This window comes from Zymoseptoria tritici, chromosome 5, assembly GCF_000219625.1.
Source record: "Zymoseptoria tritici IPO323 chromosome 5, whole genome shotgun sequence".
In the NCBI taxonomy this organism is placed as follows: Eukaryota; Fungi; Ascomycota; class Dothideomycetes; order Mycosphaerellales; family Mycosphaerellaceae; genus Zymoseptoria; species Zymoseptoria tritici.
Window position 1 is genome coordinate 422585 of NC_018214.1, and position 26290 is coordinate 448874.

General features: G+C 54.0%; 10 protein-coding genes across 10 annotated transcripts; 6 read left to right on the forward strand and 4 right to left on the reverse strand.

Moving 5' to 3' along the window:
- Window positions 1-2953: 2953 nt before the first annotated feature.
- On the forward strand, window positions 2954-5171 carry MYCGRDRAFT_93009 (uncharacterized protein; the record flags this gene model as incomplete). The annotated part of the gene is made up of 4 exons (XM_003852017.1): window positions 2954-3166; window positions 3332-3347; window positions 3556-3689; window positions 3741-5171. 4 exons carry the CDS (start codon window positions 2954-2956, stop codon window positions 5169-5171), a joined length of 1794 nt encoding a protein of 597 aa, XP_003852065.1.
- A 3075-nt stretch (window positions 5172-8246) lies between these two features.
- Window positions 8247-9148, reverse strand: MYCGRDRAFT_42422 (uncharacterized protein; the record flags this gene model as incomplete). Its single annotated transcript, XM_003852705.1, has 3 exons — window positions 8247-8670; window positions 8723-8889; window positions 8942-9148. The coding sequence occupies 3 exons, from the start codon at window positions 9146-9148 to the stop codon at window positions 8247-8249; spliced, it is 798 nt and encodes a 265-aa protein (XP_003852753.1).
- Window positions 9149-9774: 626 nt separating this feature from the next.
- MYCGRDRAFT_71772 (uncharacterized protein) lies at window positions 9775-11005 on the forward strand (the record flags this gene model as incomplete). The annotated part of the gene is made up of 2 exons (XM_003852018.1): window positions 9775-10398; window positions 10458-11005. 2 exons carry the CDS (start codon window positions 9864-9866, stop codon window positions 11003-11005), a joined length of 1083 nt encoding a protein of 360 aa, XP_003852066.1.
- A 287-nt stretch (window positions 11006-11292) lies between these two features.
- MYCGRDRAFT_58653 (uncharacterized protein) lies at window positions 11293-12727 on the forward strand (the record flags this gene model as incomplete). Its single annotated transcript, XM_003852019.1, has 2 exons — window positions 11293-12360; window positions 12523-12727. Coding segments are annotated over 2 exons (1245 nt in total), but the record flags the coding sequence as incomplete, so codon positions are not given.
- Window positions 12728-13432: 705 nt separating this feature from the next.
- MYCGRDRAFT_42049 (uncharacterized protein) lies at window positions 13433-14612 on the reverse strand (the record flags this gene model as incomplete). Its single annotated transcript, XM_003852704.1, has 2 exons — window positions 13433-13957; window positions 14106-14612. 2 exons carry the CDS (start codon window positions 14610-14612, stop codon window positions 13433-13435), a joined length of 1032 nt encoding a protein of 343 aa, XP_003852752.1.
- Window positions 14613-15122: 510 nt separating this feature from the next.
- Window positions 15123-15758, reverse strand: MYCGRDRAFT_104364 (uncharacterized protein; the record flags this gene model as incomplete). Its single annotated transcript, XM_003852703.1, has 2 exons — window positions 15123-15134; window positions 15190-15758. One exon carries the CDS (start codon window positions 15741-15743, stop codon window positions 15396-15398), a length of 348 nt encoding a protein of 115 aa, XP_003852751.1.
- Window positions 15759-20371: 4613 nt separating this feature from the next.
- MYCGRDRAFT_104366 (uncharacterized protein) lies at window positions 20372-21333 on the forward strand (the record flags this gene model as incomplete). The annotated part of the gene is made up of 3 exons (XM_003852020.1): window positions 20372-20778; window positions 20834-20943; window positions 21000-21333. 3 exons carry the CDS (start codon window positions 20443-20445, stop codon window positions 21133-21135), a joined length of 582 nt encoding a protein of 193 aa, XP_003852068.1.
- Window positions 21288-21902, reverse strand: MYCGRDRAFT_42012 (uncharacterized protein; the record flags this gene model as incomplete). The annotated part of the gene is made up of 1 exon (XM_003852702.1): window positions 21288-21902. One exon carries the CDS (start codon window positions 21900-21902, stop codon window positions 21288-21290), a length of 615 nt encoding a protein of 204 aa, XP_003852750.1.
- A 245-nt stretch (window positions 21903-22147) lies between these two features.
- Window positions 22148-24433, forward strand: MYCGRDRAFT_104368 (uncharacterized protein; the record flags this gene model as incomplete). Its single annotated transcript, XM_003852021.1, has 4 exons — window positions 22148-22585; window positions 23046-23456; window positions 23508-23868; window positions 23927-24433. The coding sequence occupies 4 exons, from the start codon at window positions 22342-22344 to the stop codon at window positions 24282-24284; spliced, it is 1374 nt and encodes a 457-aa protein (XP_003852069.1).
- Window positions 24434-24911: 478 nt separating this feature from the next.
- MYCGRDRAFT_104371 (60S ribosomal protein L24) lies at window positions 24912-26106 on the forward strand (the record flags this gene model as incomplete). The annotated part of the gene is made up of 4 exons (XM_003852022.1): window positions 24912-25009; window positions 25320-25463; window positions 25523-25740; window positions 25795-26106. 4 exons carry the CDS (start codon window positions 24959-24961, stop codon window positions 25853-25855), a joined length of 474 nt encoding a protein of 157 aa, XP_003852070.1.
- Between the last annotated feature and the right edge of the window lie 184 nt (window positions 26107-26290).

Genomic DNA, 26290 nt, shown 5'->3' on the forward strand with positions numbered 1-26290 from the left:
CTTTCAAGGCTGCAGAACTCGCGAGGCTGCAGAACTTTCGAGGATACAAAACACTCAAGCCCTGAGGGCCTGCAGGGATGGTCACCGCTCGGATGCTATCCCCGCTGTTCCACTGTGCCGGCGGTGCCAACAATAGCATGCGTGTTATACGTTCGGAGTACCCTCCGATTGAAAAGTCGACCACAAATCATGCGCCTGGTGCAAGACTCCGAAAGTCCGTTGCGGCTTAATGAAAAGTCGCAGCATCCGGTCAGCAAATCTTGATCTTGACAAGCGTTTCGACAAGCGGAAAATCCGAGGCCAGGGCAGCTGTGCAAGCGCTGACGCCTTTCGCTTTAGCAAGCATGACACAGCCTTCCACTCTCACGTACGTCTGATTTGCGACGATCTACCGAATGTTCTTCGATCGTTCCATTACCAGGGCAAGGTATGGGCCGGGCTGGGCCCTGGACTGCGACTGGGTCTGCCTTGTTGTGATGACCTGACAAGCGCATTGCAGCTTTGCACCATGAGCACGGGAAAGGCTTAGATAGATTCAAGCAATGGACTCCTTGTCTGGATGCTTCGGAATCGTCGATCGAGAGGTGGACGTTTCGTATGCCAATAAAACAAGCAGAGTCGAAGTGCTTCCGAAACGTGCCAAGCTTTGATGGTTGCTTTTGACTTTCAGAATCGTCCGCATGGCGTTATACTTTCGACTCGGTCATGAGTATAAGGTACGCGAGGAGGATCCCAAACATACGAACAGTTGGAGAAATGATCTCTCGTCGAATATTCGCAAGGCGATGCGTTATCATACAGCCTCATTTGACAATGTCATCGTGCCTGTACCTGTTCACGATAGTTGGGTGCCAGCATCGGGCCGCGGTCAGCCCGTGACGAACTGACGAAAGGCTCCAGCTCCAGGTGTCATCACGTCTCTCTGGAGCTCGGCTGTTAACTTTGTGCCTTGAAGCCTTGTTCGTGTCTGAGCTTGCCCTACCTACATGTAGCTGTCCGTTTGATTCGACTGATCCCGCCCGTAGTCATCATGGCTTGCGCCATTATCTCTTTCTCCGGCACGGACCATATTAGGGTTCGCTCGAAATTTAAGATCCGGACCTGTGGACAGGATTCATGTCAGACTTGTCAGCCCGAAGATGAGCATTTGGGCTTCTTTTCGGATGTAGCGACAGAGTTGACTGGAAACCGGGTTGCAATGCAGGAACAGACGAGATCCGACTCGAATGCTCACGTCACTAAGGTAGAGTAAGATTGGGTCTGTCGTCGGCTTTGTGATCGGTCTGCGGAGAGGGTACAAGGGACGAAGTCGAGCGCACATTCTTCGATCGTTCGACGGGACCAGCTAAGCTAGTAAGGGTATATTTGGGGTAACCGGCCTTGTGATCCATGTCGTGAGTCTCGTAACGTATCTGGACCGACAGCTAGCTTGGGGCGGTCGGATCAAGTGCAGAGCCATTCCTGGGAAACAACGGCAATGGCAGGCTTCTTGTGATGGTAATGACGACCAGCCGAAGTCGCACGTCATCTCGTATGCTTTGCAACGCACTGCATTGCCATGGTGACAAACGTGTCGAATAGTTTCGTGGCGGCTGCTGGCACCGAGATCAGTTCGGCTACTACACCGCGGATGTCCCGGTCAGACGCAATGTCAACAAACCTAGATGACTGCAATGCACAGCCCCGTGCGGACTGTACAGAGGTTGACCGTGGACACACGAATGAGGACGCCCTTGTTCCCCGCCAACTTTGACAGTGCTTACCGCGGTTCCTTGTCAAGGTCCAGGCGTCCCTTGAACTCGGCAGATCAGAGCTCCAGCGCTAGAATTTCTAACCACACGATTGTTGTTCTAGTGCTGATCTTCGACGCTCGAAGGGGTTGAATCCCCGTCGAGAGCTGGACTGTTGGTGTGTGCACCCCTGTGCTATCACACGCTGAAATGAAGGCTTGACTCGGATTTCGGGTACACAGGGCATGATCGTATGCACTGGCTGATGTTTTGCAGCGATGATCGCTCGATAAAGTCGATGCACGCCGTCAATGTCATCGCGAAGGCAGATCGATGGACGAACGCAAATTGACGAGATGTTGTTGGCGTCGACGGCGGCAGCATCCGCGATGACAAAGACGGCAGCTCCTCGCTGCAACGTCCCTGCAGCAGGATTCACACGCTCAGTATTTCGCCATAGTAAAGTTTCTCGACCTCCTTGTACATCGATGATCCCACTTCCCACAGAAAACGTCTACTGCGCCACGAGCTGCTCAACGTCAAGGCTATATCACAGAGAGGCCCGCGTGAGAAAGAGGAATGCCAAGCTTGGCCTCGGTTTTGCATGTGACGAGAGAAGTGAATGATCTTTAAGCATCGATCCTGTCTGCTCGCGCGACCCGTTTCCAAGTTGACTCGCGAGTTCAAGAAGACTTCCTCACCTTTTCCGCACACATGCAGTTGGAGAAATGCTGGTCAGCTGGACGGTGCGCCGCAAGCCTTGACTCGCTGCTATATTGCCCAGATGACTAACCGACATGGGAGCATGTCCGTGACTCTGGTATCACGCCCCATCTGTGCTTTCTCTCGCCTGCGATTAGCGACTAACCCGGCAGCTTAACAGGCCTCAAGAGGACAGGCCTCGCGGATGTCAGCACCGCTTTGACATTTCCCTCTTGAAAAGAGACCTCCCGCATCGCGCCATGATGCAACCTGCCTGGTCCTTACGGTGTTCTCCAGCCGCGTATGTTGATGCTGGTCGCTCCAGTTAGCTTTTGCCTAAACATATCGCATGCGTCGAGGTCGCTGTCTCTCTCAACATCCTATCAGTAATCTTTCCATTTACTTGGAACGCCAGCGTCGATCAGACACTGCCTTGCTGGCACACCGCATATCCATTTTGACTGCATTGGATCTTCTTGGTACAATTGAGCAACTCAATCCTTCGACTGTACTACCTCGCAATGGATCGTGGATTTGGGCAGCCCTCGAGACACTGGAGCCAGCAGGAATGGCTCAAGAGACATGGCATCGCACGAATCAACGCCTCGACAGCTGCGACTCCTCCAACAAGCCAGTCTCAATTGATGCCTCTGAGTACTTCATTCCACCATCCTCCCAGATTTGGTAATGGACCTCATTCTGTATCAGAGCAAGACCCGATCCGATCGAGCTCAGTACGGGCTCAGGCCTTCGATGTCCACGAGAGGAGCCAAGTCCGTAGCTCGACTGAGCACCATGATGTACCGGCGTCTTTCAACAGAACCTCGCCAAGTGGTTCTACGAGAAGCCCGCACCGGACAGAATGCGGTCGTGACACCAAACCTCCCTTGACTCTACAGATAGTCAACGCTCGAGGTACGCATCCTTGAACGACCGCAGCATTTAACATGCTCAATTGACTGACATAATCTGCTAGATCTACCACGATGTTCAACGACTCCTCCCACATCCACGAGCTCAAGCGTTCCCGTCAAAGACCTGTTCGGCCGACAGCGACTGCCCTCCCCTCCAACGTCTCTACCAGCTGTGAGACCTTCGATCAACTCCCGACCATCATACGCAGGATCCTCTGTCGAACGGAGTAATCCTTCCTGTCGTCGGTGTGCTTCGTTGGAGCCCGTAGCCGACGACATCTCTCATATCGTCGTAGAGCTCGTCGCTGAGGTGAACGCGATGGTGAACAACGGTAACTCTAGAGTACGATGCTCATCCGAGAAAAGGGAGTTTCGTGTTGCTGACCATTCGAAGCCTGCGATTCCGCCCGTCACAGACTTGCTCGAGTCGATGCGCTGGCTTCTTCGAACCCTCTGGCATATGAAGCTGGACATTCAAAACAACGCCAATCGTGGTACCGTTGGCAGCTCAAACAATCGTCCGCCGACGTCCCATCCGAACGTAACTGATGCATACTCTTCTCGCATACCATCGCCAAATCTGTTGAAAAGAGAACCCGGTTCAAGAACACCAGACAACACACCGCATGCCAAGAGAGCACGATATGAGGAATTTTCAGAATCGCATCCTACCTTTGCGTTGGCTGACATTCGCCAAGTCAACAGATCCAGCCGAGGCTCGCCTATGCAGCCACTTCCTCCCATGCGTCTCTCTCCGACAGCTGACATTCAGCTTCCCGCAGACGGTCGCATGGCTGGCTTCACTCCGCCGCCGATCTCGGCAGTCTCGATGGCCCCGAACATGGCGCCACGCAGTCAACCACAGACACCACATCACCCTTCAAGTCCGACGGCTTCAGCTACTCTAGCCCATCTCTCTGACTTGCAGCACCAAGTGACTGCAAAGACCATTGCTTTGCAACGCCTCGAGACCGAGTACGGGATTCTGTCACACAGACTTCAACGTGAGCGCAACAAGACACAAGCACTAGAGGCCAAAGTCAGCGCCGCCGAGGGCGAAGTTCACGACTTGGCAAGCAAGTACGAGGACATCACCGACCAATACAAGACTATCGAAACGCAATTGGAGGACACCCAGAACAAGTTCAACGTCGAGCGAGCACGATCGGCCAAAGAAAAGGCGCAATGGCTTGAAATGTTGAGGCGAGCCGACACTTTGAGCAAGGAGGCCGCTGCCGAGCGAAGCAAGTTGGTCGAGGATGTGTCACGCCTCTCGAAGCGATTGTCGTACTTTGAACCGGATCTGGCACAAGATGACAAGAAGATGCCGAATGCACGAGCTGCACGGGACGACGCATCATCGCGAGCGATGATCCTGCAGGTCTCAGACCAGAGCAGTACAGCCCCGGCTTATCGTGTATCAGGACAAGGAATGATCTCTGCGCTTGGCCTCCGAGGCAAGATCGCAGCGCAGGACGACAAGATCGAGTTGCTTCGCCTGTCTCTCGTCGAAGCTCGTCGTCGGAACGAGCAGTTGACGCACGATATGCGGGCCGTTTTGGCGAAACATGGTGGCTGCAGTACGGCGATTGTTCCGATGCTCAAAGACAATGATGGCAGAGATTCCTCGAGCGACGATCCTGTCGCCGCCCAACCGGGTTGGCCTTTACCTGAGCGTCATCAACGGGTACCGTCCATTCATCACATGTTGAACGCACCGCCTCCTGCGGCACATTCGAGTGTCACTGGAACGCCCTCCGATCGTTATGTAAGCCCGCGGGCCAAGGAGATTGGGAGTCCGAATGACTGCTCCAGCCCTGCTTAGAGTTGAATCGTGATAGGGGGGCAAGTGGGATGCCTCTTGGTCGATGCTGCCACACTCGACGGACGACTCCATGGACAGATATCACGTCGAATATTTGCCAATATAAACTTACATCGTTACAAGACAATGCTGTCCCAGTACTGTGGTTTAGACACGCGGTTTGCTTGTCTTCGTTGGTGATGTTCCTGGTGATGACAAGATCATACCGACACATGCTAGTTGGCCTCGCGAGAGACTACAAACAAGTCCAGATAAAGGTATTCGCGGGCCAACTATCACCCTACATGAACCAATCTGCGACATTTGGGATTGATCGGCGTGTCTCAACCCTAACCCTAAGGTAAGATATTTTGCTTGCAATAATCCATCAATCGTCACCTTATTTATCTTGAGAGGTCACTACTTATCGACTTGCAATAGGACATGCAGCATCGCCATCGTACTCAAAGTTGTCGCGGCTACATCTGAACATTCAATGAGGAAATCTGATCGTTGGTCCAAGAAAATGAACATTCACGACTGCAGCAACGACCGCAAGGTCAATCGATCACGATGCTCATGGCAAACAATCAGCAATACCTTCATTCTACCTATAAACCAGATCTCGATCGACCCCAACAACGCATACTAGAACGCCACAACACCACCACCCTGCTAATCTGCCTACTCATCTCAACAGACGTTGACCATGCCTCCCAAAGCACCCTTGAGCCGCGAGAAAGTCTCTCCGCACGCGAGTGACAGCGATGGAGACCCATCGCCTCTAAATCCAGCACCAAGACGGTCCAACTTACGCACAGGCTCCCTCTCTCGAGGCTTCCCATTCGAACCAGAGTCCAAGACCGACAATCCTACAACACCACACCCCGATCGTCCACTACCAAACGACCAAGACTTTGTCTCAGTAGCACCTCTCATCGACTCAGAGCAACAGGGCATATCCGGCTTCGATGAGCACAGCCCAGGCACTATTCTCACTCCAAGCCGTAGGTCCTCAGCCGCCGGAATACTTGGGAGGTGTTATCCAGGCTTCGACTCTCCGTTCGTCAGGGACCGACAGGAAGCGTTACGGCAACATAAGTCGAGGCTTGAAGCCAGCATGCGGGCCGCGCAACAAGCAGAACGCGAGTCCGTGAGTGAAGGAGATCAAGAATGGGCGGCGAGGCCTGCGGAGCATAGCTGAGCGTTGAGAATGTTGAGAAACTGTCAGGGCACACGAATGGAGACTCGTTGATAGGTTGATCTAGATTCTGGTATGTCAGCACAGTTGCTGCCTTCATCTGCCCTTCAGCAACGCATCAATCATGACTTCGAACAATGCCCTTGCTTACAATGCCCCATTCCTTCGCCGCAAAGGCCGTACAGTCGATCCGTCCCAGCCTTTCCCCATGCAGATACCGTACAATCATGCCCACCCCAGCCTTACTCCATGCATCCGTCTGTTGCCTTTCTCTACTCCATCCACCGTAAATGCGCATTCCTCAATCCCAGCAGACCTTCAGCAACTCTTCCCTTGACAACACTACTTGTCAACTCGGACTCGTCATTCAGCGCTCGCTTCGCCGGCGTCTCCAACTTTACACCCATCGGCAGTCTCGCTGGCGAACGCTGCACTGGCGGAGAGCTTGGCATAGGAGCATCGTAGATCATCCGACTGCTGTACGCGGTTGGCACCAAGGTCGGTGCTGGTAGCAGCTTCGGCACGGCTTGCATTTTCGCTCGACTCTGCTTGGCTTGAAGTGATGCCTGTGCTTCTCGACGGAGGTCTGCTACTGCTCCTTCGACTTCCTCTGCTGTTGGCGTGCGGTCGGCGAAGTCCTCTTCGATTTGGAGGTCGGTGAATGGAACGTCGACTTGGTCAGTCTGGACCTTGTACATGGCAACACGCAGCCGTAGGCGTAGTTGTTCAGCGTACGATGGTCCGGAGAAGACAAGACCTGGTACCGTTGGCTGAGAGGCATGGGTTTGTGAGGAAGGGTCGTAGTTGATCAAAGATGAGAAGGACTTCCGATCGCCCGAGGAAGAATTGCCGTCTACAGATCCATTAGGAGTACCTGGTTCTGTCGGGCTGCAATGTTGAATGGTCGGCACCAGGGTAGACTATAGAGGTGTGAGAGGTGGACGATGTTGATGCTCGAGGATAAACTCACTGCTTGATCGAAACCTGATCCGAGTTGACCTTCGTTCTCATCTTGGGCGTGCAAACGACTCTCTTCCGGAGAATACGCCTGACTGAGTGGAGTCTCGTTCGAGAACTTCCTCTTCTTGAAATAAGTAAACCCATTGCCTCCATTCATCGCCGCCGTAAAGCTGCGTTTCAAAGGACTCCCCAACATTGGCTTGCTCGTTACGATGCCAGCAGCAGTCCTGACGTTTGGCGAGACATCGCCCAGTACGCGACGTGCGGCAGGAAGTGTGTCGTTTGTGCTCGCAGCAGTCGGCCGCGTTGCGTTGGTGTCGGACATGATGTATGTATGCAAGGGCGCGTCGCGCTGGACACAACGGCAAGGCTCAGTTCGTCAGATACTTGGTCGCTGCGAGAATCAAGCAAGAGTTCTTGTTGATCGGGATAGGGCGAAGTGGCAAGCAGTGGATGTTGTGAGGATTGAAGTCGCGTATATGTTTATGGTCGAGACGTGTTGGACCCTTAGCCATCAACAGACGGAAGCTACGGGAGGGGAGCAGCGGAGCCGCTTCCGGCCATTCTACGAGGCCGCGAACCAGTGATGTCGAAGACGTGCAGAACACACAATATTGTCAAACTGTCAAAGATGTCAAAGCTGAGTCAATGCGCGCTGTCACGCCGGTCTAGGAAGTGTTTGCAGCCAGAGCGTGACGAAGGGTGGCACAGAATGCTTGGCGTCGTAGAATTGAACGAGGAATTGTCATAAAGACCACCCGCTCCGTAGCAGGCACTTTTTGCGGGTACATATGTCCACTCGAACTAGGTGTACCTCAGTAGCCACGAAGCGCGGTAGCTTGGGCGAGCGCATAGAGCACCCATGTGAATCAACGCTTCTCTGCCAACTCCGAAACCCATGACCGTGACGCAAGACAAGGAGACTGTCCCATCCTCTAGTACTCTTGAGCTGGCGCCGCATCCTCAGCCGGTGCTCCCTCCTCTTGAGCAGCCTGCTGTTGCTGCGCGTATGCCTGCGCTTGAGCGGCCTTGGCGCCGTAGTCCTGCGAGCTTGGTGCGAGGATTGGCTGCTCCTCCTTTGGCTCGATGATGGTGACAGAGTCGGGCAGGCCCTTACCGCCGGACTTCTCGCCAGCTGGGTCGCCGGGAGTCGACGAGGCGCGCATGATCTTGACCTTGATTCCGAGCACACCTTGTCGGAGGAGAACGTGGCGAGTGGCGTGGTCGATGAAGTCCTTGGCGGGTTGACCGGAGTGGATCATGAATCCGTCGGTGAACTTCATTGACTTTGCACGAGCGGCGCGCAGCTTTCCGGAGACGACAACCTCGCATCCCTTGGCGCCGGACTCCATGATGAAACTGAGAAACTGTTAGTAACGTTTTGCAGACTGCAGAGTCGGGTAAAATATACCGGAGGACACCGTAGCACGCACGGCGAACGGCAAGACCGTTCAGGAGCTTGTAGCGGAGAGACTCGCACTGAGCGACAGCAGAAAGACCACGAGACTGGACCTTGGCGGCGTAAAGAGAGACGCTGTCTGCGGGAAACTTGAAGCGGTGGGTGATCAAGCTGGTGAGCTGTTGCGGAATGAGTATGTGTCCAAGTGTTCAATTTCCAATCTTCACTGACCTCACGAATGCGGCGACCCTGCTCTCCGAGAACCTCCTGGGTGTGTGTTGCGCGGATGATGATGTCCGTGACGGTTGGGGTAACGCGGACCTCGACGCCGGAGTAACCTTCCTCAGCAAGCTCGCGCTGGAAGAACTCGTTGAGCTCGGCGTAGAAGACACCGTCGGCGACGAACTTTCTGCGCTTGGAGATGTTGACTCCGCTCATGGCGGGGGCTGGTGCTGGGGCGGCCATGCTGGGCTGATTGTGCAGAGGACTGGAAGACAAAAGTCAGCGACTGACTTTCGATCGTTGTCCAAATATGCGCGATGCTGTTTCTGCGGCTGCTGCTGTCCAATCCAAATCTCGGGCGCATTTGACATTTTCCCATTCCTGATGCTGTGATCTCTCCTGCAATGCATCCCATCGTTGTCATCACTGCCGTCGTTCTCCCATCGTGCATACAGTGCCTTGAGCAATGTTTCATGCATCCTGACCCCATTGTCCATATCGCCCAGCATCAGTCCCATCTCCTTCGGTCGTTCCTTCTCTTGAGCGCGGTCGAAATGGAGCAGCAGCTAGCCGCTGAAACTGGCATCTGCATCATGGTTTTCAAAGGCTTACCTGGTGAATTAGTCGTGGGGAGTGGGATCAGTCGTCAGATCACAATTCGAAGTGCGGCGTCGTCGAAGTCCCCTCCAAAAGTGGTGCTGAATTTCTAAAAACGCCAAGCCCGCGGAACGCAAAACCTCTGGGATAGGTCGAAGTTCGGTCGAGCTTACATATATCCGTATGCTTACGATCTCCCACGATCCTCTGTCATCGCAGGTCGTCGTTGAATGCTCTAACGCCTCAATTTCGTTGCGTTTTCTCGCATAGTCTTGCACTGATCTGCCCGCCAATCACATCCGCCACAGGTCCTCGCGTGAGCGGACGGCATCAAATGGAGCCCTTCGAATACACTCCCAGTCCGGTCCGCGTTGTGTTCGGGAGTGGTACTTTGGCAAGACTTCCTGAAGAGCTCAGGCGTCTCAATGTCACTCGACCGCTCTTGCTTTCAACACCAAGACAAGTGGCAAAGCTGCAATTGATAAGCCAGATCCTTTCAGATGCATCGATTCGTCAGGCAGGTCTCTTCTCGAACGCGATCATGCACACTCCGACGCCCATGACGGACTCTGCAGAGTCTTATGCTCGAGAGACCGCAGCGGACTCGATTGTCAGCTTCGGAGGTGGTAGCACGGTTGGTCTTGGGAAGGCACTGTCGATCCGGACCGGTCTACCGCATGTCTGCATCGTCACGACGTACTCCGGCTCGGAGATGACTTCAATAGTGGGCGAGACCTCTGAGGGAAAGAAGACTACCCGAAAGGATCCCAAGATATTTCCTGCGACTGTCATCTATGATGTAGATCTAACGCTTGATTTACCCGCAGAGACGAGCGCAGTCAGCGGCGTGAATGCCATGGCACATGCAGGTAGGTTCGCGTCGAATATTCTTTCCGCTGGCCAGCGGCTTACGTTCACCCGCTTGCAGTTGAGGCACTCTACGCCCAAAACAAAAACCCTGTCACCAGCATGATGGCTCTCGAAGGCATCAAAGCCCTGTCCCATTCCTTGCCTATCATCGTACAAGATCCGACCGATCATGCTGCTCGAGAGAAGGCTCTGTACGGTGCATGGCTGTGCGCAGTGTGTGCCGGAACAGTGGGTGTTGCTCTTCATCACAAGCTCTGCCACACCCTTGGCGGTTCGTGCGGGCTGCCACATGCCGAGACTCATACTGTGGTCCTCCCGCACGCTCTGGCTTACAATGCGCCGGCGGTACCGGACGCTATGCACAAGCTGGCGGAAGTGCTGGAAGGGAGCGACGGCGATGCTACACGCGGTGTGAACCGCTTGTTGGCCAGATTGGGAGTGAAGAGGAGCCTGAAGGACTTGGGTATGAAGGAAGACGATGTCGAGAGGGCTGCGGACATCGCGATGGAAAGGCCTTATTGGAATCCAAGACTTATCAAGAGGGACGTTTTGCAGGAGGTTGTCAGAAGATGCTGGGCTGGCGAGGAGGCTAGATCAGATCTGTGAGGTCTCATGCGGGTGAACGCAGCACATCGGGATGTCGTGGTGTTGCCGCACGGACAATGCAGTCGATTGGCCCCCACTTTCACATGCCATGACCCAAGTCCCGGCGCTCGTGCCTTCCCGCTCGGGCCGCGTAGATCGTCTGCGATCGTCATTGCCGCGTGAACCCCAGATCTGACCAGCTGAGTTCAGGCAAGCATTCCATGAACGTGTTCATTGTGCTCTTTTTCTTTATTCCACGAACTATCAAAATCCTCTCGCTTCACATCGCCAGGTAATCACTTTTCGTCCACCACGGACTTCTCTGCATCCGCAACCATGGTGTCCATCGACTACGAAGGAATGCTGGCGGCGGCAGCGTACCATTACAACAAGAACCGGCCGTTCTTCCCGATGTACCTTCACCTCATCACCTCCGCCCTCTTCCCAATCTACACCGGCGCATACGCTTCTCTGTCCCGCCCGTCCTCCGCAGCCAAGCCGATCAAATCGAAGAAACAAGCAAACGACGACGAAGATGAGGAGGAAGAGACAGCCCAGAAGATGGAAGGCTTGTCACCGTCGGATGCTATCATATTCCCAATCACTGCTGGCTGTGTCCTGGCATCCCTGTATTGGTTGATCAAGACGTACGGTGCCGGTGTCATCAACACGGTGCTAGGCGTATACTTTTCTGTGATTGGAACATTCAGCGTGGGCAAGCTGATCAACGATGTCTGGACAACTTTGAGTGGCTTCGTCACTCCCAGCTACTACTGGAGTGAGCACAAGATATGGAAAGTGGTTGACGGAGAACGTAAGGCTGTGGCATTGGGCCAGGAGAATGCGAACACCTCTCCACGCCATTCGCCTCTCCCCGGCAGCATGGGCGGTCTCCCACTCCCTCAGGTCCTCCTCGACCTGGCATGGAGATTGAGAGCCCTCACAAAACAGAAATTCACAGTCAAAGGCTATGCGAAAGACATCATCGAGTTTTCAGTCGCAGTCACTCGCCATAATGTTATCTCTGGCTTTCTGGGTGTTGGTGCTGTCGCCTACTCTCTTCTGGTAGGAAAGCCGTGGTTCCTCACCAACCTGCAGGGCTTCGCAGTCTGCTATGGCGCGCTGCAGCTGATGTCGCCAACAACATTCGCAACCGGAACGCTGATCCTTTCCGGTCTCTTCTTCTACGACATATGGGCAGTCTTCTTCACACCACTCATGGTCACAGTTGCTACGAATTTGGACGTTCCAATCAAGCTTGTGTTTCCCAGGCCGAGCGAAGAAGGTGAGAAACCAGCATTCAGCATGCTTGGTCTCGGCGACATTGTTCTCCCTGGAATCATGATCGCCCTTGCCTTGCGTTTCGATCTCTATGTGTTCTATCTGCGCAAGCAAAAGAAGACTAGCAAGGCGTCAGACGCTTCGGAAAATGACAAGACTGTTGAGGTGATTGAGAAGGCACCCTACGTACCAGTGTCCGGCAATTGGGCTGAGAGACTCTTCACTGCCGGCCACAACGCCGAAGGTCTACCTGCAAGCCTTGCAGCGACCTTTCCCAAGCCATACTTTACCGCCTCGCTGGTCGGCTATGTGATCGGCATGATCGCCACTCTGGTCTTCATGAGCATCTTCCAACATGCTCAGCCTGCTCTTCTCTACCTTGTTCCGGGGGTCTTGATCAGTCTGTGGGGTACCGGTCTGGTTCGTGGCGAGCTCTCAGAGATGTGGGAGTACACAGAAGCTATTACCGGCGAGTCGTTAGACTCTGAGGAGGGAAACGAAAAGGAGGCGGCCAAGGAGGCAAGCAGCGATGATGAATCGATATTGACCTGGGCATGGAATTGTGTGTTCGGGAAGAGCGGACAGAACGCCAACTTGAAGAAGAGCACGGACGCGGAGAAGACGAAGAAGGCGGACACCAAGAAGTCGCCGAAGAGTTCCGCGTCTTCGAAGGAAAAGGATGCAAGACCCGACGCAACAGCCACGAAGAAGACGACCGCGGACGAGCCCTTCCTCTCATTTACCATCTCGCACCACTCTCCAGCTGTATCTTCTACCACGAGCGATGCTGCTGCCTCCGAGAGCAAATCCCCAAGCTCAGAAGTGGAGTCTGACGATGCGGTCCTCGTCTCGCGTTCCGACGCAGATGCGCCAAAGCGAACTCGTTCGACCCGGTCTCGCAGATTGAGATCTGAAGCAGGAAGTGATGATGCATAGACTCGACGACGTGATGTGTAGCAGCTCGGCTCGCTGCGTGAAATGTGTTTGGGTATGGGATGAAGCATCGGCGTTCAGGAGGATCTTTGCATGCATAGCGCGGCTGGGAAGACATTGGCTGTGGGTTTCAGCATCAAACGAAAATGTATGCATGAGAGTTGAGGATCTGTCAACAGACCTCGTCACACAGATAGAACCTACGGCGCTACAGCGCTAAACGGAACGGACTCTTCATCTCTCCACGTGCTCGACTCCTCCCAAATCTGAAAGGCCGCTGACCACATCATCTACCACGCCGTCGTCGGTCTTCTCTCTTGCCTTCAAAACCTCATCCCTTCTCTGCAAACCTTCCCTTCGCTTCCTCTCCTTCCTCGCCTCCGCATCCTCCCACTTTCCATGCGGTCCATCTCCCTCCTTCACAGTTGTCTTAACATCCAATCCCAACAAAGCCCTCCGAAAACGCTCCGTACGTTCAGCGTTCAGCTCGAAGCGTTGGTTCGCAAGTCGCAGCAAGGTAGACAAGTAAGCCGGCGGCACCATGGGCACGATCGACTCATCTGATGGAGAAAGGTACCCGACTATACTTGAGAATGCAAGCCCTGCTGTGCGGATCGCCACGAGAGGCGTTGCGGTGTGCTCGGCGGTTGAGTTGGGTGGAAGGATGCTGTGGATTCCGCTTTCTCGGAAGCCGGCGGACATGGCGGAGGTGTGGGCGTGGGTAGCGTGGGTTGGTGATGCGGTTAGTATGTGGAGGATCTGATGGGGATCTGTCAGCCTGCGATTGAGGTATCGAATGGACCGATGGTGCGTTACCTAGACATAGTTTTGTGAAGCTTGAGGGAAGGTAGATTCAAGCGGCGAGAAGTGCGGCTCGTAAGAAGCAGTAAGGGACTGAGAGACTTACCATCGGCTCGAATCTGAAATGTACAAATCTCGGTCTCGAATCATCAGGAGAAGGGAATGAAATCTTCGAGTCTCTGCTGAGACCACACAGTTCGAGCACATCGCCGTCGTCCTTCAATGCTTTCAAGTCGACCGGATCATGCGAGACGAACAGCCAAGACCCACCGCCTTTACCACCACCCGCAGCAGAAGTCGCTGAAGCAGCCTTCCTGTCGCTCTGGTCTTCATCGCTTTCGAAGTCATCATCAGGATCGACAGCATTGACAGAGGCCGTTACTTTCTTCCCACTCCCATCCACAAACACCGAAACTCTGCCAGCACAGCTACTCGTCGTCACGAAGCCTGGTAGTGCGTTGATCTCGTCAACAAAACTTCGAATCCGAGCATCGACACTGCCTTTGGGTGAGAGATCGGTGTATTCTTCCTCGGGAATTTCGAGCTGAGATAAGATTTTGCGCTTTCTTTCTGTGAATATGGAGGAGATTGGGGTGGACGTTGGAGGAAGCATGTCTTCGGGATGGTCGTGCAGAGTCGAGCTTGGACGGCTATTACCGTAAGAAGATGACTTTGGTCTTTCGCAGTACGGCGTGCAACGTGGTCCAGGGAAATCTGATGGCGTCGATGTTGAGTGCGATGGGAAGAAGTTTTATGCCTTGAAGATTGAGTTGTACCGGCCGCTAGCGCTGCTTTACGCCTTGGCATGGCCTGTGATATTGAGATGGAATGAACTATAGGCTGTGATATATAGACGATGGGATTCACAAGTATTCTCAATATCTGCTGTTCAAGAGTTGAAGCGATCAGCATTGAGACAGCGTCGGCAGACCGTCCGCTGAAGTAGGAACATGTCAGGCGGTCTCGCTGACTCCACACTCTTTGATATCTCAAGAGCGCCAGGACCCTTCTGAAGTCGTATGCTCAGGCATTTTCACATCTATAAGTCGCTCCTCGGTGCGTTCGCCATCTGTCCGTGGCCGGAGTGCTTCTCTCCGAAACGAGCTCGGCTTGAGCCTCTGATGCTTACTGTCTGCTTGGAGGGTCTTCAGCGTGCCGCAGTCAGGCTGACTGTGTATGAAAGGGCGTACTTCTGACAAGCAGCTCTTCGTAAGCCGTGCTGCGTGGGCGGATGACAATCGAGCAAGAACAAGACGCCAGTGTTGGCTGTCTGACTCCGTGATCTGCGCGCTCGAAAGGTGCCCTAGCCTGCTACGTCCGTTGCAGATCTAGCGGCATGCAGGAAGACCGCATTGTTGGTTGGTGGTGGAGACCTTGGTCCTCGAAGCACTCGTTCTCACCCGCCTTCAGGACCCAAAAGGGCATCAATCCTTTCCCTCGTACGTTGCTGTCCGTAGATCGCATTAAGTTGTCGCGCGGTTCGGCCTCGTTCATCCTTCAACATCGGATCCGCTCCCAGCTCGAGAAGAAGGCTGATGACTTCCACCCTTGCCGCTGCCACCGCGTATGCGACGGCAGTCCCGTTGACATCCCAACAGCAGCACTCTTTGCTCGGCATCGAGTTGACTTTGGCACCCTTCTTTACCAGCCATCGAGTCATCTCCACATCGCCCTTGTTAGCCGCAATCTGCAAAAATCCGGCTTGGTTTAGAAGACGCGGAAGCGAAAACTCTTCCGAATTCATCTCTGGGCCGTACCAGCGTTCAGGGTCCTCCATATTTGCGGCATAGTCCGCTGCGGTCGGCACTTTGGTGCGAGGATTTATATGCGCAAGAAGCAACTCTGCGATCTCGACATTTCCGTGCTGCACAGCTTCTTTAAGGCAAAGAAAGCCGACTCGCGAGCCACTAGCGAGGATCAATCTTACGACCTCTGGACCACGGTGGAGGTTCAGAGCTAAGCCGCGGGGTCCGTTGGGCCAACCACGGTCGACAATGCAACTAAAGAAGGCGACGGAACGTGGCGTGGTGGATTTGTTGGCCGGCAAAGTGTCCATGGATATGTCAAGTACAGCGCCAATGGAGAAGAGGTACTCAAGCATAGGAGCGGAGGAGCCACAGAGAGCAATGTAGAGCATGGAGCGGAGGGGGAGAGGCAGGCCCTTGGCTCGGACAGAATTACAGAGAGATTGTACCTTGGCTATGTCGCCAGCGAGGATTGGAGAGCGGAAATCAAATGGCATGGGAAGGCTTTCTGTGTAGACGTCAGTCATGTCCGCGAGGGCTCGCCATAACGTGAAGGATGCATACCAGGTTTCGACGGCTCATCGTCCGCCGCATGAGGCTTGCTCTGCTCCAGAAGATTTGCGATCTTCATGGCTGCGTTGCCTATTTGGCTTCGAGTGGTATTATCCCGCCATCGGTGTAGATTCCAAGGCATGTGGTCAATATGCAAGTTGGACTTCTCAAGAATCAAAGAGGCGTCCAGGGAAAGACGGCAGCGTTCAGCCGAACAGAGACCGAGGAAGACGTCGAAAGTGATGTTCACAGATCTGCATGTGACGATGAGTAGGTCCTTCCACGGCGAGCTAGGAGGCAGGCTGATCGAAGTATGGTCCCACGTGTCTGACCATCGAACCAGTTGCGAGGTTATCACTATGCGCTCAGGCGAGCACGAGCGGTTGACCGAAAGATGGCAGCCACGTTCTGTGGGAGGACGATGCAGCAGCACTACAATAAGTCCATGAGTTTGGCAATAGACGCTTAGCCTGCGAGGCTCCAGTCCCAGGTACGCGAGCAATGATGGGATGATGATGTATGAAGGAATGTGCGTGAATGAGGCGCTACAGTGGTCGACGTGGAGTCGCAAGAGACTGCGTCCGCAAGCTATGAGATGTCGTGAACTCGTGTCGGCTTGTTGAATACGGATGCTTTGCTAGAACCATTTGAGCACGAGGAACTCATTCATCTTGGACCGTCAACGTTCGATGTCTGGACTTTTCTGCCAAAACTCAATCAAAGCTCCGTCATAGGATCGCATCACTCGGCTGCGCTGCCTCGGAAGAAATTTGTTTTGGCGGAAGGATTCGACGGGATTTGCAGGGCTCAAGACTCAAGAGCAAAGGTCGCAAGTATCCCTGCCCTGTATCTCTGCAGCAGTGGTCAATCATACGTGTCCACCATGTTTAGAGCGCATACGACAAATACCTCTCAGTCGTGTGACGGCGAGCAGAAAGTGGCTGGCGAAGACATTCGAATGAGATTAATCTCAGCTCTGTATGAGATGACACGAGCATATCGTGCTATGTCGAGGCTCGAGGAGTCGAGGCGCCATACAGAATTCAAGCCTCGCATCAGCTCCGCGTTGCCTATATAGGCATGCCGACCTAAATCTCACATATCTCATTTCCGGCCTCATTCACAGTATTGGATATCTACTTTTGCATACGACAACGCTCATACTTACAACACCAGCCCCAATGCCCTCCGGATCTAATTAAGCTTCTACTTTTGCAGACGACAACGCTTATAGCAATGCGATACAACTATCTGAACGAGGCTTGAGAGGTTTGTCGTATGGGCTCCTAGAATGCCTGACCGGAGGATACCTTATGCAAGCACAGTAGATTGCGGCAGCAGGTCGACTCGTCCCACGTGAGCTAAGTAAACATCATGCCTTCCATACTCTGTCAGCAAAGACCGGATCCGATCTCACAGCCGGAACTTCGGCGAGGCAAGCCGAAGCAATTCCTCGCGTTGATGAAGAGCAAGATCGCTCGTTGTGGGTAGCATATACGACGTATTCGCACCGAATAGATATACTAATCTTGCGAGACCCTCTCTTCACGGCTGTTCCCCGTGGTACAAATCCCCACTGGTAGCGGACCCATGCGGGAGCACTTGTTTCGGCGCTTCATACTGGATACTGAGCAACGGAAGCTAGCGGCTGTCTGTGAAACACGGAACAGGGAGGTTGGTAAGGTCCTGACGGACACCATTCGACTCATGACCGGATCCGGGACATGTGACAATGCTCCGAATCTGGATAGATGTTTCACCTCCGACTTCGACTTAACGTGATTCCATCGATGGGGCTGCTGAAGAAGAGGAGGATTGTACTGGGATCTGTCTGACGAGGAATGTGCTGCGGGAGGAACGAGGGCACTATTGCAATCGAGGTAGAAATGAGATGGTGGCAGGTTTACCCAGACGTCTGTACAGATACTTCTGTGCGACACGCTGATCAAATCTTGAGGTAGCTGCGGGTCATCCTAAAAGCCGTACGAGTAACTTATCAGAACAATCTGACAAGGTGTGCAGGTAAACGTGCAGGACACGTCGACAAGGTGCACCAGTACTTAGCACAATGCTTCGTTAAAGGGTACTGACGCTCTTCAAAAGTAAAGTCTCGCGTCACTTGACGAAGCAAAGTCGTTCACTGCTCAGGAAGATGATATACATGAGCCCGAGCAGTCTTTAGCGATTCCAGGCTCTCGGGCTCCCAGTACGGATATGTTGGCGTCCGTGATTCGCTCCAGGGCATTTGTGGCATTGGCCTCATACCATGTTCATGGTCCGGGGAGTTCTGACCGGGCAGACAGTCGATCGAGGATTCGGCATCTCCGTGGCCACCATTTGCCATGAACCCCTGGCGTGCAAGCTGCGTGAAAGGCGCACATGCAGATGTCGACAAAGCGGTGAGTATATCGACCGATCTGGACCTCAAAGGCCATCGCCGCATACTGGCGTATCCTCGCTTTGCTTTTCGAAGCCGAGATTCTTTCATCTTGATCAACCTGAAAGAGATCTAGCAAGGATCAAGCAGCAGTTGACTGACCCAGTGGGTCGCACAACCGAGACTAGCGTATCTGCATGTAAGCGACTATGCAGTATGCACGAGATCAGAAGAAGCGTCGGAGTTTGATTGCTCGTGGATCTCATTCTCGGCTCGATTCTCTTCAGCTTGCGACTGAAATGTGGCCCCACCATCTACACACGCATCCGGGATGTGGAAAAGATCTAGATCCGGTCGAGGCGGTGTGGCAGCTTCGCAGGCCACGATTTCGATGACATGCGACCTGTAAACTTCGAGAACCATAACGGGAGTCTCTCTAGTCATGGCTGTCTTCGAAGTCGGAACAATTCTCCCATCAAATGACGGACAACGGGTTCATGGAGCCAGTATGGAGAGCGTCTAAACGCAAGACGTTGGACGTACTGACACTCGCTGATAATCGTCCGATGTGGCATGGGCGGGAGGCAGCATCCGGTACCATTCGCCACGTCTGGAACGTTCGCCTATTGGCTAAAGTCATTCATGCACCTGCAGGGCTGTCAGTGTGCGCCATCTGGAGCTACCTTGCACTGCATACGGGAGCACCCTCCTGTGAAGACAGGTAGTACACATTGGTAACATTCGATCGCCACGGCAAAGCCTTGCCCGACAGTAATGGGCAAGCTGACACGACTAGATGGCCGATCAGAGATACTCGGCGAGAAGTCCGTGGAACCTATCGTCCGCGCGGATCATGTTTCCGGTACCGTCATGATCCGGATACTGCATGCGAGCAGTGAAGCGGTCTTCGAGACCCAAGACAGAAGAACCACTTGGCGTTAGCCCAACAGACACAGTGTCGCAGATGTTCGAGCTTCGCTGCGCCATTTAGATTGTAGGGTTGCTTTAGCCATGGTTGACAGCAAACGGGGAAGCAGGGGTGTATGCAGTCCGGAACTCCTCCCGCTGCAGCACTGACGTGCAGCTGAGGACAACGACGAATCCGTGACCTTGAGCGAGAGCGGTTGTGGAACACCTGAGAGGGGTTACCAGATGAACCCACGGCAGGATCCGGGCAAAGCGTGTACCCACGTCTTCGTAACTTGGAATCCCCACGTTTTGCGAAGGATGCAATGCTGTGTTCAGGGCCGCGTTGGGCTGCATCGATCACTCGCAGGCATTGTCCACCGAGCATGACGATCTCTCAATGAACGCTCGGCCGTCTGCAGGTAAACCTTTGATTCCAGGCCCTGTCCTGTATGCATGCTCTCATGCATGGTTGATCGGAATGTTGATCGGAATGGAAACTGTTGGCGGCGTTGCGCTGAGCATAGGTTAGAGTTTTGACAACTATTGATGTTCCTTGCCACACGTTGAAACGGACCCATCAAGGAAGTCCAATGATTGGCAGGATCAGCTCTGCATCGACGTGAGTACGCATTGATGTGACGAGCTGCACGACTGCCGCTATCGCAATGGACCATGTCAATGGGAAAGCCGGGCAAGGGTCCTTCAAAAGATCACGCATCCGCCTCCTTCTTCTCGTATATGTCAAGCGGCTTGTGAACATCCGACTCCTGCATTGGCACCTTTTTGACAATTCCCCTACGACCTCTTGACGCCTTGTACCGATCCACCTCACCTCGGCTGTCGGAGGTTCCAAAGTGACCATGGATTCGTACCAGCAGAATTTTGCGCAGCAAGCGGCCTGGTACTACCCTGGAATGCAAGAACCTTTTGTTCCTCCACAGCAATTCTTTTCACATCCCGACCAACCATGGAGCCCAACAGCTCCGACGATGCGCCCTCATCCTGTTCTTGACGTTACAGCAGCGCCTCAAAATATCCCACACGCCACCGAAAGTTTCGGATACTCCGAAAGATCAAGCAGACCCGAAAGTACGCAGCTACCGGGCTCTCTCTCCTCACCCAGCACGCCCGGGCATTGGAGTTCACATGGACATGAGTTGGAGCCGAGAAGGATTCGGATCAAGAGAATCAGAACAGTGAGTAAAGTTTGCAGCCAGTGACGATCTTGGACATCGCTGATAGAAGTTTCAGGCTTGCGAGGAGTGTCGAAAGCGCAAGCAGCGCTGTGACGGCAACGAACCGTGTGCCGCGTGCGAGGAGCAAGGCACCATGTGTCGCTACCGAGACGTGCCACCCGCGAAGTGAGTGTTGATGTTGCGTTGCTCTTGGTTCGTCGTCTGATGCTCATGCCGTGCAGGAAAGATCCTACCATCGACAAGATCCTGGAGATGTCCAAGGAGCACAACAAGAGCCTCGAATCGTTGACCCAAGGTATTAATAGTCTGCAAACGAGCTTGAGAGGCATCGAAGCACGGCTTGCAAGACGCAAGTGAGGGAATTTGCCCCTGTGGAGTTTTGCATGATTGTCATTGAGGCCAAAAGTCATCCGGCATCGATGGGAAAGTGGAGTTTTTGGACATTGATCAGCATAATCGGAGCGAGGGCATATCGTCGCGGAGAGTCCTTGGGAGGCTGTTTTGGCCTGTCAAGTCGCGGCAGGCATTGACAATGGCAATGATTCGTTTCTTTCTGCTTCTGAGATCTCGACAGTTGCTCGCGTACTCTGCCTGTCGCCCTTACGTCTTTGCTTGGCGCCCGTGATTGGGAACCGCTTCTTCGCACCGCAGACGCCGCACTCGAATACTGTGATATCTGCGTGTGGCTTCTTTCCGCCGCGAGATAGGTTCTCCATAGAACGATGGTAGTTCTGACCCTCAACCAGGAAAGCATTGCACCTTTTACAGTATGCGCGCTTGATCTCAGGTAGCAAGCGAATCTGAGACTTCAGCGCCACTTGTCGTAGCTGCGAGCACATGTATGATGGCATGCCCGGGGTGATGAGCGGAGGAGCTGCGAGATCATCTGTACTGTGTTTGGAATCGCGGTCGTTGTTTGAAGAGATCGAGCCAAGGTGCTTCACTGCGGTGTCTCGGTCATCCGGCTGTGCTTCCGACGAACCGTCTGATGGTCCAGCGTCTGGCCGTTCGCCTCCAGAGGTATGTGAGCTCAGATACTCGGCGGCCTGGTGCAGGAAGGAGATTCGCGCGTGCAAATGTTTGTTGGGCACACCCTTCAGTCCTTTGACTTTTTCCTTGACCATAGCTGCGCAGCGCTATATGGAAGTCACATGTGAATCGAAGTTCTTGGTATATTTATCTTGAACAATGGCTTTAAGGTAGAGAGGGAGGTGGCTTCCGGCCAGTCATCAACTTCTGCCTCAGGCATCAACTCATCAGTCAGCAGCCGGTTGCGGCTTCCCGCTTTCCCGCCTTGAGCAAAGAAGGATTCGAGCGCGACACGAGCTCATCTACCTTGATCCCCTCCCCATCAACCACCTCCACAGTTTCATCAACATCATCCCCACCGGCGAAATCCCCGCCGACCACATCACAAGCACAGCGCGCTGTTCAGCCTCGTGCTCACGATCCTTCTCATTGAAGCCGGCGCCTTCACTTCCTCACTCGACTCGACATTTCGACAGCCGTGCACGCGCACCGCCGATCACACCCACCAACACCAACTAACAGATCATCGCCATCATGTCTGCCGGAGAAGAGGATCTCATCGATTACTCCGATGAGGAGCTCCAGCCGAACGAGGCCACGACCGGCGCCGTAGGCGCAAACGGCGAAGCAAAGAAGGGCGACCTCAGTGCCAACGGCGGCGCCGACAAGGCCAAAGGCAGCTACGTCGGTATTCACTCAACCAGTTTCCGCGACTTCCTCTTGAAGCCCGAGCTTCTCAAGGCCATCACCGACTGCGGTTTCGAGCATCCATCTGAGGGTTAGTCATCTCCATAAAATCGTCCTTAGACCCCGCCATCGATACCACCCGAGCGAGCGAGGAGCGTCCGTCCATCTAGTCCATCCGAGCGGTCAAGTAAGAGAACTCGAAAAGAAGCAATGCATTGTCGAAGAGCGAACGCCTCAAGCGCAAAGCTCAAGCCCGCGATGTACCCGTGGCGCATTGGAGGGGTGTGAGAGCAGTGGTCTCGGCGACGAGAAGGCGCCATGTCTGTTGGGGAAAATGCAGAGAGAACATTGGTTTCATCCTGAAATTCTCGAGGACGCAAGGCACACGCAGCGGAGGGAACGTGGCGCTTCATACAAAGCAGGCGGCGAAAGCTCTTGCGACTTGGTGAATGGAGGACACATGCTCATCGACTACGGACGGACGCTCTGATCGCACTATTTTCGCGCATACACGATTTGGACGAACACGCTCTAACATTATCGCTCCACAGTCCAACAAAACTGCATCCCACAGGCCATCCTGGGTACCGATGTTCTCTGCCAGGCAAAGTCCGGTCTCGGAAAGACAGCCGTCTTCGTTCTGTCCACCCTTCAGCAGATGGAGCCAGTCAACGGCGAAGTCAGCGTCCTGGTTCTGTGCCACACCCGCGAGTTGGCCTTCCAGATCAAGAACGAGTACATTCGCTTCAGCAAGTACATGCCGGAGGTGAAGACCGAGGTCTTCTACGGTGGTACCGATATCAAGGAGAATGAGAAGCTGTTGAAGAACAAGGAGACTCACCCGCACATTATCGTTGCCACCCCCGGTCGTCTCAACGCGCTCGTCAGGGAGAAGAAGCTGCGACTCGGCAGCGTGCAACGCTTCGTGTTGGATGAGTGTGACAAGATGCTCGACCAGATTGGTAAGTCCGAACATTCCCTGATGCCGTGTACAAATCGCTGACTTCCCACAGACATGCGCCGCGATGTGCAGGAGATCTTCCGCGCGACCCCACCCCAAAAGCAGGTCATGATGTTTTCGGCCACCCTGTCGCAGGCGGTTCGACCCATCTGCAAGAAGTTCATGCAGACTCCGCTCGAACTCTTCATCGACGACGAGAAGAAGCTTTCTCTGCACGGTCTCCAGCAGTACTACCTCAATAGCAAGGAGGATGAGAAGAACCGCCGCCTGAATGATCTGCTCGATGAGTTGACCTACAATCAAGTCATCATCTTCGTCAAGACCAGCAACCGCGCGATCGAGCTGGACCGCCTCCTCCGCGAATGCAACTTCCCCTCGATCGCTGTCTACGGTCACCTCAACCAGGAGGAGCGGTGAGTGCATTGTGAAGCTTGATCGGACATTGGAACAACATACTGACGCCCATCATAGCATCAAGCGCTACCAGGCGTTCAAGAACTACGACAAGCGTATTTGTGTCAGCACCGACGTCTTCGGCCGTGGTATCGATATCGAGCGCATCAACTTGGCCATCAACTACGACATGCCCGACTCTCCAACGAACCCTGGCGCTACCGACAAGGAGACTCTCAATCAGGCTGCTGACACCTACCTTCATCGCGTCGGTCGTGCTGGACGCTTCGGTACCAAGGGTGTGTCCATCAGCTTCGTCAGCTCAGAGCGCGACATGGAGGTGCTCAAGGCGATTGAGGCTCGTTTCGAGAAGAAGATTGACGAGTACCCCGAGGGTGGCCAGGGAACCATTCTCAAGGAGGGAGAGGAGGCTTGAGCACTTTCATCAAGGCAGCTGCTTGAATGACGTGCTCCAGACGAATGGCAATGGATCGAAGAGGGCTACGTGGGAATGGCGATTGATGACTGCTTTCTTGTCTCGAGCAGAATGATGTACTTTTAAGAAAAGCAACGACGCTTGATTCGCTTTGTGGTCCCAGTGATGATGCATGTGGTGGTTCGAACAAGAGTCTCCCCGTGATGGTATGGTGCCGAAGAGATGATCTTGTGACGCACGCACATGTCGATTACGTGCGCGGTATAAAGTGTTGTACAGGTTTCCGGACGTGTCTTCTGGTATCTCAACTTGGCCTGCGATTCGAACGGTGGAGGACGAGTCACTGGAGAGATGGCTCAGCAAGGTTGAGTCCTCGCTGAGATTCATGCGGGCACAAAATGACCTAATGTCGGTGCCTTCATCTCCTGCCCATACTGTTTGAAGAGCCTCCCCATTAACGATATGTTTCGTATTCCATCGCAATCGGGGGCTCTCTCTGCTGGCAGAAGCAGCCGCCCGTCGCTAAATATGTCAGCCCATTGGGCGTTCCTTCCATACCGCAAGCCTCTTGGCACCACACCTCTCTCACGAATTTCGGACTGAACGACGACGAACATCAGAAAGGCAGCGACGCCCTAACTAACCCCCGACAACAACAGTACATCGCCGCCAACATGCGTACTTTCGACGATACCTTCTCTGGCCAGAAGATCTACCCTGGAAAGGTACGATATAGCCCTCTCCCGACCCAGCGCAACGCCCGGTCTTCGATTGCACGGAATCGATCAAAGCCGCCGCTACGAGTGTCATGTGTGTCAAATTGCTGGGAAAGATGAAGGCCAAGAGCTCGTGAATAGAGGAGCTGCGCGATTGTCTGGTGGTGTCGAAAATGTCGCAGATTTGGGAATCGCGGATGGCGAAGATGGTGGTGAAGGATGAAGACATGGGACAAACAGCAGCACACACATGGCATTCGGAGCGGAGACTCGTTGGAAAGTGGACGTGAGAGCACATCGCTAACACGACCATCTACAGGGCAAGCTCTTCGTCCGCTCCGACAGCAAGATCTTCCGCTTCCAGAACGGCAAGACCGAGTCTCTCTTCCTCCAGCGCAAGAACCCTCGTCGCATTGCATGGACCGTCCTCTGCAGACGCGCGCGGAGAAAGGGTATTTCTGAGGTACGATATGCCGCGATGGATTACTGCAATGCAGGGCAAGAGACTCACACACCCAACAGGAGCAAGCCAAGAGCCGCCGCCGCAAGCAAGTCAAGGCCCAGCGTGCCGTCGTTGGTGCTTCCCTCGATGTCATCAAGGAGCGCCGTTCTCAGAGGCCCGAGGCCCGCACTGCTGCCCGCGCAGAGGCTATCAAGGCTGGCAAGGAGAAGCGCTCCGCCGCCCAGAGCGTGAAGAAGGCCGAGAAGGCCAAGACTGCCGCTGCCCATAGCACCGGACGGTATGTCGCACAGCGTCGAAAGTCACAAGCACCACCATACTGACTGTAATCTAGTGTCGTTGGCAAGCAGGGAGCAAAGGGTGCCGCACCAAAGGTCAAGGCCACCACCCGCTAAGTTCAAGTGGCAGTGGTTGATGTCTTCTGGTGAGCATGGGGATGCATTGGGATCATGAAAAGAGGTCCCCGAGACATGGCAATGCTGCGAACAGCTGCGGCTGGAATGAAAGCAGCGGAGTTTTAGGCTTGATAATTGCACCAACGAGGCTTTTCCTGTGCTGCCCCCTCCACTGACGCAATCGCATTTTGTACTTGAGCATGTACGGCACGGGTCCAAGAGGGTCGACAACACAGATTCTGTACAAGTGACCTGCTCGCTTTCTTGTACAATCCGCGAAGATGTTCAGCTCACTTGATATGTACACGGTTCCAAGATGTCGTGCCGAGTCTGCTTGTACAGCGCTGACCTCGTACTTATCTGGAGTACTGTATTGCTAAAGTACCTTCAGCTGCCAACAAGCCGTCGCGCAGTAATGGGCCCGGTGGCAAGCAC